The sequence below is a fragment of the Ochotona curzoniae genome, unplaced genomic scaffold (genome assembly GCF_017591425.1).
Source record: "Ochotona curzoniae isolate NIBS_2020 unplaced genomic scaffold, NIBS_Ocur_1.0 contig_908, whole genome shotgun sequence".
NCBI classification, from domain to species: Eukaryota; Metazoa; Chordata; class Mammalia; order Lagomorpha; family Ochotonidae; genus Ochotona; species Ochotona curzoniae.
The window spans coordinates 26466079-26476481 of NW_024466607.1; the positions used below are offsets into that span (position 1 = coordinate 26466079).

The 10403-nt window shown below is 51.1% G+C and overlaps 1 protein-coding gene across 2 annotated transcripts in view; it reads left to right on the forward strand.

The window, feature by feature from the left end:
- Positions 1–10403, forward strand: part of ATXN7 (ataxin 7) — a 107388-nt gene that overhangs the window by 88931 nt on the left and 8054 nt on the right. For both annotated transcript variants that reach the window (XM_040994768.1, XM_040994769.1), the window contains 4 exons: positions 1592–1857; positions 3568–3766; positions 4087–4208; positions 8741–9716. In XM_040994768.1, the coding sequence (XP_040850702.1) occupies positions 1592–1857; positions 3568–3766; positions 4087–4208; positions 8741–9716 (1563 nt within the window). The remainder of the gene's footprint in view (positions 1–1591; positions 1858–3567; positions 3767–4086; positions 4209–8740; positions 9717–10403) is intronic.

Here is a 10403-nt window from a genome sequence, read left to right on the forward strand (position 1 = left end):
TCCTGATGAGCAACCAAAATGTGATCACTGGACGCATCTCTGCTGCCTTCCAGTGTCCATTAGCAAAACACTGGCTGAGTCGGTAACCAGATGGGATATGAAATCCTAGCAGTGTTAGCATCTTGTACCTTAACTACTAGACCAGATGCCCAGCCTATCACCCATTCATTATTTTATACCCTTTCTCTTTGAAGCATTTGAATGGAAAATGTTCTTGGAGGTGCTGCTATACCACTGAATTACACAATTCGTGTCCTCATCTAGTTTATTTTATTGTGATATATTAAAGATAGCTGAGTAGAAATGTAAGAGGAAACAGCACATGTTTGTGCCAGCCTAGATCTTGAGGACATAGACTTCAGTATATTTAATAAGGTGAGTTTTGCTGCTAAGTTTCAGATGAATATTAGAAGTGTGATTCCCTTTCGTTTCTTAAATTATACAGGTGACATGCTTCATAAATTCGTAGATCAGTGAATTCAAGTGTTATGTAGGGAGCTAAGTGTACACTTAGTATCATTAGCTGTGTAATAGAACATTGAAGGAAGAAGGAAGTGTGTAGATTATTTCACTTCTGTTAGTGGCTGCGCGATTGGGATCGCTGCTGTGTAAACTCATCCACTCTAGAAACCAGAATGTGCCTGCCATCAGCACATGGAGTGGTAACTCGACCCACAGAATCACTTCCCAGTCATTGGACTTGTCTGCCAACAAGATCTGTCCATCTCTGACCAGCTTCAATTTGTACATTCAGCTTCTGCTACAAATAATTCTATCCTTTGAGCAGCCTTGATTTTTAAAGTGGCAGTGAGTATCAGATGTGTTGAGTGTAGTTGTTAAGATGGCATTCTTCAGCCACATGGATTCCCTGTCCACTATGGTCACTGCCATGATTTCACCTTCCCTTGTTTCTGAAGTGCATTTCTTTCAGAAAGTAAAACATTTGCTGTCCTTCCCCTTTTTCTTGGTTGCCGTAGTGAGTGTCTGCTTGTGCGGATTTGCTCTGCACTATGTCCCTGAGTGTCCCCAGGCCTGCTTTTCCTCAGTGCTCTCCGCTCGGCCCTGCTGTAGCAATCTGTCTGCACAGTGCTGGGAGCCACACTGCTCTCTTTCCGTTGCAGGTGGGTGGGAGTGAAGAGATGTGATTTGGCTTGGCTTTTGCCCTCCAGTGATGTGCAGAGCACTTTCTGAAAAATGCTTTAAGGCACAATTGTTTCTGTCTTTTAAGTTCAGAATTGCAAATGACTGAGAGTTTGTGAGAGCCACAATAAGCAAACTATTGTGGCACAAAAATGTGAGTCCCTGTCATCTGCATGCACCTGTTGGCCACTCAGTCACATCCCAGGTGAGATAGTGTACATGGCTTCCCGCTTCTGGGGCAGACTGCTCCGTTGGAGGCTGGGTTCTTCTCACCCAACAGACGAGAGAGCAGCCTGCAGGGCTCTTCCCTTGTCACAGGCCGAGCAGTCTTTGCGAGTGCTAATGTTATACCTTGTCTTTTCCCTGGGCATGGTGTGATCATATGTATGACAGAGAAGAATTAATCCTGCAATGCTTCAGTTTTTCTTTATTTTTCTTTTTAAATCTGTAGACACATTCCTTAACGCAGCGGAGGGCTGTCCAGGGTAGAAGAAAACGATTCGATGTGTTATTAGCCGAGCACAAAAACAAAACCAGGGAAAAGGAATCGATTCGCCATCCGGACTCTCTGCAACCACCGCAGCCTCTCAGGGACCCGCATCCCGCCCCTCCCAGACCGTCGCAGGAGCCACACCAAAACCCTCACGCCGTGATTCCTTCCGAATCAAAGCCTTTCGTAGCTAGTAAACCTAAACCTCACACCCCCAGTCTTCCAAGGTGAGCCACACTTTCCGAGGTTAGACCTGCAGACACCAAAGAAACCCTAGGTCAGTCAGGATCTTGAGAAACATGCATCAGGCTTATGGCAGAAAAAACGTTTTGAATTGGCTTTATTGGGAGAAAAGCAAATTGTTGCTCTTCATCCCTGAGTTCCAACCAGGGTTTTCCCTATTGTAAGTGCAAGCAGCAGATAAAGCTGGGATTATCTGCTCTGTAGTTGCGTAGTGTTCGGTGTCTCTTGCTCTGCAGAGTGGAGCTGAAATTGGGTCCCGTGTATGTTGGTGATTAGAGCATTGCTTAGAGTTTGGTTAGCAGCTGCCCATTCAGTAGCCTTGCTTCATACAAAATACAGCAGGAAAAATTCTTGCTAAGAATGACCATTCAGCCTGGGGGTGGTTTTTTTTTTTATAGCATTTGTTTATTGATGTGTTTGTCATTCATTCTTCAGGGAGTTCAACTTGAGCATTTTTGTAATGTAAGCAGCAGGTCAGAGTGTTTTAATGAGAGCATACCATACGCATACCTCAGAGGGATGGTGACGGGGAGATGTGTGTGCTTGTGCTTGGCCATGGTGCTGTTTCCAGAGGGAAAGGAAACCAAAGAGAGGCCTTAGTCATTGGTGACCAGGGGCTGCTTAGGGCTGTGCCAACGTTTTGTTGCCGTTACTTAATGCTTTCCCCTCACATGTTCAGTCCTTGAAGTGATTACGCAAGTGTAGAAGTGCCTCCCGTGTGGAAACCAAGTTGTGGACTTGAACCTGTCAGCATGAGCTGGGTGCTTCCCTGGGAGTGTGCTGGGGTGCAGTCTGAGTCCTCCCACTTCCCATTGTGACCAGGCCCCAGCCAAAGACCCCTTAGCTGTCCTTTTCTTGGATATCTTTTCAATGGAGGAAAATTTTTAAAAATTATTTATTTTGAAGGAGTTAGACAAATCTTACATCTGCTGGCTCATTCCCAGATGGCCACCATGCCCTGGCTGGAGCCAGGAGCTTCCTTCCAGAATTGTCACACAGGTGACAGAGGCCCAAGTATTTGGGCCATCTTCTGCCGTCTTACTCAGGCCACTAGTAGGGATGGTGGATTACAAATGGAGCAACTGGTACTCAAACCAGTGTCTATATGGGATGCCAGCATCACGAGCAGCAGCCTTACATACTGTGCCACAATGCCGGCCCCCTCTGAAGTTCTTTGTGCAAAAGGAAGCTTAATTTCTGATCCCCTGGGAAACCAAAGAAACAGAAGCCGTTTATTCCTATTCATGAATAACAGGCTCCTGGCTAGTTGTGTACCATAGCACCCGTCACATCTGCTCTTAGGTTAGCTTAGGGAACATTGCCAGTCTCTTACTGCCTTGTGAGTGAAGTCTAGTGGAATTCTGAAGAATGACCAAGAAGGAATTTGCTGAAACTCCAAAAGTATTTCCTTTTCCATGGAGGAGAAGGGAGGAGACCTGAGTCACCTACAAGACTGTGGAAAGGAGGACTAGTTATAAGTTAGTGTTGGTTCATGGCATGCGGCAAGCAGCTTCATTTAGCAGCATGGCCTTCAGGAGGCCACCAACGGCTATATCAGTGTCTGTGCTCCCTGGGTGCCGGGATGGACCATGGGCCTCCCCTTGGTAGTGGTTTGGGGTTCATTATTGTGTCTTTTAGGCGGCTGATTGTTCAGTCATGTGACCTAATCAGCGCTGCACTTTCTACTCCCCAAGGCCTCCAGGCTGCCCTGCTCAGCAAGGGGGGAGTGCCCCCGTTGACCCCCCTCCAGTCCTTGAGTCTCCACACCCTCCCCTGCCTGCCACTGAGCCAGCTTCTCGGTTATCCAGTGAGGAGGGCGAAGGCGATGACAAAGAAGAGTCTGTTGAGAAACTGGACTGTCACTATTCAGGTCATCATCCTCAGCCAGCATCTGTGAGTGCCACGTCAGCCCCATGCCTTTCTCTCCCTTACACTGTGGCCAGGACCGTGGCCTGCCCACGTCGGGGGGGAACATGGTCTAGGTGTGAGAACAGAGTGTCCCAGAGCTGACAGGCACTCTATCCAGGGGATAACTTGTGCCTTTTCCTTGTCCCTCACAAAACACGGGTTGGCCTTGTCACTATCATGGCCAGTAGTCTTCAGTGTCAGCTGTGTGTCTCCTGTTTAGCACTCAGTTTTGAGTGGGAACCGTCCCCACAGGGGCGGAGAGTGGCAGATCTGGCATGTATGTGTGACTGTGTTCTCCATTTCAGTTTTGCACATTTGGGAGCCGGCAGATTGGAAGAGGTTATTACGTGTTTGACTCCAGGTGGAACCGGCTGCGCTGCGCCCTCAACCTCATGGTGGAGAAGCATCTGAATGCGCAGCTGTGGAGGTGAGTGAGTGTCAGTGCCGGGGGAGAATGCATTGTTCCGTGTGCTCTGGGCCTGGTGTTAGAAGGTGGCCTTCTCTTGCTGGTAATTGATCCTTCATAACCTCCCAGCCCATCAGCAGTTACCTGTGAGAGTACTTTAAAAATCTGCAGGAACCAAATGAGGCGGAAGCCTATTTCATGCAAGGTATTTTGAAATCCATATGTAGTTTTTTTAAATAGTATTCATTGTCCAAAGCTTTTGGGGGTTCCTGTGTTGTTCTGAATGCTGGAGATTCTGGCTTATGGGTCCCACATGTACGGCTTTCAACAGTCTCCTTGGGAGCGGAGGGAGCAAGCACCAGTTAGCAGGACTAAGGCGATTCCAGCGTCTGTGAGACCGGCCGTGGAAGCTCTGATCATCTCTTGCGACTGCAGAGAGCTCATTGTGATGGCAGAGCACTTTGTAAATATGGCTGATTTTCTTACCTCTGTGTCACATGACCAGGATATTACTGTGTCTTACAGATAATGAAGCAGATCCAAGGCCATGAGTAAGTTAGTGGGAGAGCCAGGGCTTGGATGTGGCAGTCTGTTTCCAAATAAACAACTGATACAGGTGGCCAGCAGGCCTGAGAGCTCGAGGGGTTGCCCTGTGCAGAGGTAACCCAGGAAGGAGCCATGTGGGTGGAGGCTGAGGAGCAGCCCCTGGGGCAGGAGGCCAGGGGCTTCCAGCCTGGTGAAGGCCTTGAGTCAGAGGAAATGACAGTTGAATCAAACAACACAGAGAGCTGCGTGTGAGAGGGTTGCAAGTGCCAGAGGACCCCACGGGTGCATCTCAGTTCAGTGGGCAGTGACCAGAGAATGCCAGGAGAGGAGCCTGGTCGTGTGAAGTTGTCCCAGCAGGCCTAACGGATGCTGCTGTTCGCCTTGTGGGATTGCAGTGGAAGAAAGGCTCCATGGCCAGGAGACTTTGATTGAACCTTTCCTGAAACAAAGTAGTTTCTGTTGCTACAGGACTTGTTAGAGCCCTTAGTGGACTCTGTGCTTTGTAACATTGCTGTGTGTCATTCGGGGCATCTGATTTTCACTTGGGGACCTTCATGTAGGGGAGCATTTGGAGGAGCTAGTGGTAGGTGGGTATATTTTGATGAGCCTCGGGCTTTGCTGAACGAGACAGTCCAGGAATCCCTGTATCATCCTGGATCCTGCACTTTGTCCATCACCGCCCAGCGCTTCCTTGAATACACTCTACCAGTGCAGCCATATGATTCGTTCCTTGCTTGCTTAATTGAGTCAGAGACGCTGGGCCTGAGTGGCCCTGATGAGCATTTAACCCAAGGAGCCACTGTCATGGACAAGAGCGTGTTCACTGATTAATTCACCTGGACTTGCAGGTGCAGAGACGTCTGCTTCCCTAGGTCATGTTTACGTGACTGGATTTTACTGGGTAGGAGGTTCTTCTTCCTGTTCCTGAGGCCAGAGATAAAATCAGGGGCGTAGTCCCCGGAATGTGCTGCTGCTTTCCTCACACTCCACAGTGGTACTTGGAGAGTTCGGGTGAGCTACTGAGGTACGCGCCCTCAGTGGGTAAAGAAGCGCCCTCAGTGTGTTTTTCCACACTATATTGATAAGCAGTTTATGGCCAACAGTTTGGGCAGAGATGGTTTGGTTCCAGGTGGCTTGTGTGTGCTGTGAACTTGAGAGGTTGACAGCACCATCTGGCATCTCTCCACGCTGTGCAAGCACTGACTGCCTTATCACTGGCTCCCGGGGAGAACACCAAGCCTTTCCATGAACATGACCTTTGGTTCAGGAAAGCCAACACAGCTGTGCAGTCGTGTTGCTCCGTGGTGATCTGGCACTCTGGCTTGAGGGGGATGGGAACCTGCCCTGGGGCTTGAGAATGCTGTCAGCTGATGCACACAGGCCCCGAGGCAGGGCCAGAAGGCTCAGGACCTATTTCAGGCACTTGAGGAAATTTGCTCCATGGTCCAGACCCTGTCCTGTGCGCTTAGCCTGTTAACTGTTTCCCCCAGGAAGGGTCCCTAGCTTCAGTTTTTAGTGCGGTAAATTTCAAGGTAAAGTGGAAGAGGATCTGATGGAAGATAAGTCAGTGTTGGTGTGTGGAGTCTCTGGACTGAGGTGATGTCAGCAGGTGCTTCCTCTGGGGGCCGTGGCCCAGGAGGCCAGTTCCAGCCCCTGGGGTTTCTGGGACCTGCCTACTTGCCCTTTGTTGGTTTGTGTCTGTTACTCGCACACCCCGGAAGAAGGGACTGGGGTGGGTAGGAAGTTTTTCCTTCTTTCCCTTGGCTTAGGAAAAGAACAGTGAATAGAAGGCGTACAGTGAAGAGAATGGTACTCCTAGCTCCTATACACCTTCCTGCCCACCCAGCCCCCACAAATGGTGCCATTTTCCTTAGCTGTGAATGTTCGGTCTGTGCAAACACGAGGCAGTGTAGCTGCATGTTATAGTTCACCTTCTAGTTACACAGAACGGCATGAATTACATAGAGTTTCAGAGGTAGTCATTGTTGCCTACTTTCCCTGGTGCACGGTCTTCTCCCCAGAGCACAGAAAGACAGCCTGGGCCTAACATAGCGTCCTTGGCCACCTGGTGGCCACAGGAGGCCAGTGCACCCACCAAACTGTGGACTGATTTGTTTAGAGCAGGGCTCCCAGAGGAGTGAGCCAGTGCCCACAGATCCCCTGGGGCCTTGTTGAGATAAAGCTTCTGATGAAGTCAGAGTGGGGTGGGGCCCAGGAATTCAGCATTTCCCACCAAGTTGGCAGATCATGTCGGCGCTTGTCCTTCCTGCAAGTTGTGTTAGCATAGAGTCCAGCTCCTCAGACTTACCTCTGCATCAGTCTCCTGCAGAGATAGGATGGCCAGCATCTGCCCTGTCCCTCCAGAGCCTCTGGTGGATGTGTGTGGGTGTGGCTTAAGCTTCTCAGGCAGTTTTGCAAAGGCCCAGAGTTGCATAATCACAAAGGGGTTTTAGAGCAGGTGCAGGGGTTTCTAGCCACTGATAACTTTTATTAACATACTGTCCTTCAAAAAAAAAAATCGGCAAAGGAACTGGTGCTGTGGCTTGTCAGGCTAATCCTCTGCCTACTGTGCTGGCATCTCCTCAATACCTGTACATGTCCCAGCTGCTCCACTTCCAATACTGCTCCCTGCTTGTGGCTTCAGAAGGCACAGGATGGTGGCTCAGGTCCTTGGGGCCCTGCATCAATGTGGGAGATGTGGAAGAAGTTCCTGACCTCAGATCAGCTCAGCCCTGGCCTTTGTGGCTGTTTGGGGAGTTAGTCAGTGAAAGGAGGATCTTTGTGTGTATGTGTGTGTGTCTGTCTGTCTCTCTGTCTTTCCAGTGAAAATAAGTGGGCATTAAAGGTGGGGGGAAGCTTCTGCAAAGCAAGCTGGCAGCATGCTGAGCCCCGGCTGGGATCACACCTGGCTGAGCCCTGCGTATCACTTTGAGCAAGGCAGTCTCGGCACTTGATTTCCAGGAAGGATGCTTCTGTTTTATCACTTCAGTTTTCATGCTGCTGTAAGAGTTTCTGGATCATTTAACAATCAGAGCTGAGGGGTAAGGGGTTAGCCCAGCGGTTGAGACACTGATGGTGCTTGTCAGTGCCCGGGTGTGTATCCTGGGTCTAGCCTCCTGCAGATGTGTCCCCAGAGAGGTAGCAGGGGAGGGGTTCCTGCTGCCCCCCCCCCCCGCCCCTGGTTTGGGCTCCTGGCTTCTGGGGAGTGAATCAGTGACTAGGATCCTTCCCTGCCCCATCCCCTACACTTGGCATCTCAAAATAATTTTACAAAGAAGGAAAAAAACATGAGAGATAAACTTAGGAGGGAGTGGGATCCCCTACCCTGTGTGGGGATTGGAGCGGCTCACACTTGCTCCAACAGCTCACCTCCCTGGGCTTGCCACACCAGAGCACAACACCATGGCTGAAACCCCCAGAGCCCGAGGCTTGCTTCACATGTGAAGTTGCCCAGGCGATATGATGACCTCAGAAGTGCTCTGAATGAGCCGGGCCGTGCTTCTTTCTCATCTGCTCTTGTAGTCCCTGAGAGTTCATTGAGAGCCATTGTATATAGCAGGCACTGTGCTGGGTGCCGGGGCTCCAAAGGCAAGTCAACTGGGGTTGTTGCTTAGTCTCAAAGAGTGTAGAATGGCCTAGAGTGAGTCTGGCAAGGGGCGGGGCGGGGGGAGGTGCACCCAGACCTGCTGAGAACACACTGATGTGCATGAGCCAGGCGGAGTGGTTCCAGCCAAGACACGTCACAGCCTTGTACCTCGGCATTGTCTCAGCATGTGAGGGACATTGGTGCCTGCGCTGAAGGAGGTGATGGCGTCGAGCTGCGGTGGCAGTGGGCACCACCCTGCTCTTCCTCCCACAACCCAAGGAAGGCTCCTTGGAACTGGGCTTTGTATTGGGCAACCATCGGCTGGTCAGGGAGCTGTCTCCCCTCAGCAGAGATTTGTGTGAATGGTCTGTGTTGAATGCTATTGCGTACTTTCTGCTTTTTTTTTTTTTTTTTGATAAAGGAAAATTCCACCAGTGCCCAACAATACCACATCACCCATCTCCACACGTGTTCCTCACCGGACAAATTCTGTGCCGACATCCCAGGGCGGAGTCAGCTATCTTACAGCAGCCACCGTCTCTACATCCCCAGTTCTTGTCTCGTCCACCTGCATCTCCCCCAGCGGCAAATCGGTACCGGCCCACGGAACCACCCTGAACGCGCAGCCCGCCACCTCGGGAGCTGTGGACCCTGTGGCGTGCAGCATGCAGTCCAGACAGGTGTCGTCGTCATCGTCGTCCCCTGCCACTCCCTCTGGCCTCTCCTCAGTCCCTTCCTCCCCCATGTCCAGGAAACCTCAGAAGTTGAAATCCAGCAAGTCTTTAAGGCCCAAGGAGCCTCCTGGTAACAACACTAACTGTCACAATGCCAGTAGTAGTACCAGTGGCGGCTCAGGAAAGAAACGCAAAAACATTGCCCCTCTCTTAGTTCACCCCTCCTCCTCCACTTCCTCCTCTTCTTCTCATTCCATGGAGTCTTTTAGGAAAAACTGTGTGGCTCACCCTGGGCCTCCATACCCTTCAGCGGTAATGTCTTCTCATAGCAGTGGCCTCAACTGTGTGACGAACAAAGCCAACTCAGTGAGCGTCCGGCACGACCAGTCAGGGAGGGGGCCCCCAGGTGGGAGCTCTGCCGAATCTATCAAGAGGATGAGTGTGATGGTGAACAGCGGGGATTCCACTCTTTCTCTTGGTCCATTCGTTCACCAGTCCAGCGAACTGCCCGTCAACTCCCATGGCGGTTTCCCACACTCACACACTCCTCTAGACAAGCTCATGGGAAAGAAGAGAAAGTGCTCCCCCGGCTCCAGCAGCGTCAGCAACAGCAGCAAGCCCACAAAGGTTGCCAAACTGCCGGCCGTGAACAACGTCCACATGAAACACACAGGCAGCATCCCAGGGGCGCAAGGCCTGACGAACAGTTCCCTTCTGCATCAGGTAGGAGGCGGACTCTGAGCCCCGGGGAGGCCGTGCTTCCTCTCCTTTGGGGTCTTCTGCTGGGTCAGACAGCTCTCACGCGCTCGGTTGCTTTGTCTGGAAGTGATGCACAGCGTCCTACTGTGTTGAGAAAAGGAAGCGCTCCTAGGCACTTGAAGGTAGCTGGGGCTGGTCTCTGCCAGGGTCTCCGAGGGCTTGGAGGATGCCCTGGGGAAGGAGGCTGCTCCCGCAGTTAGCATGCAAGGCTGAGGAACACACGTGTCCTGTGAGCCCAGTAAGGACCACAGGACCACAGGAGAGGCCATTCCGCAGCCCATGTGGTGCCGCCTCTGTGCTGCTGAGGAGGGAGGCAAGTGGTGTGTTCCCACGGGAGTGGGTTTCCAGTGCAGTACTCTGCAGAAAGCTCTGGAAAGAGATGATGTTCTGATTCAAAGTAGTTTTTCCCCTTGAAAAACTGTAGATGTGCAGTTAAATCTCAGAGTTTCTCCTCCCTGCTCACGAGGTAGACAGGTAACCAGGATTCAGTGTGGGCTTAGCAGAGTACAATTCCATTGCAAGTTACATATCTGAAGTCTGAATGTAGTTGTAGTGGAGCAGTGGCTAGGTGCGTGTTGACCGGGTGGCTGACTGCCCTGATCTGCTGTGTGGGGTCTCGCCTGCTGCCTTCTCCACAGTTCCTGTTTCCTG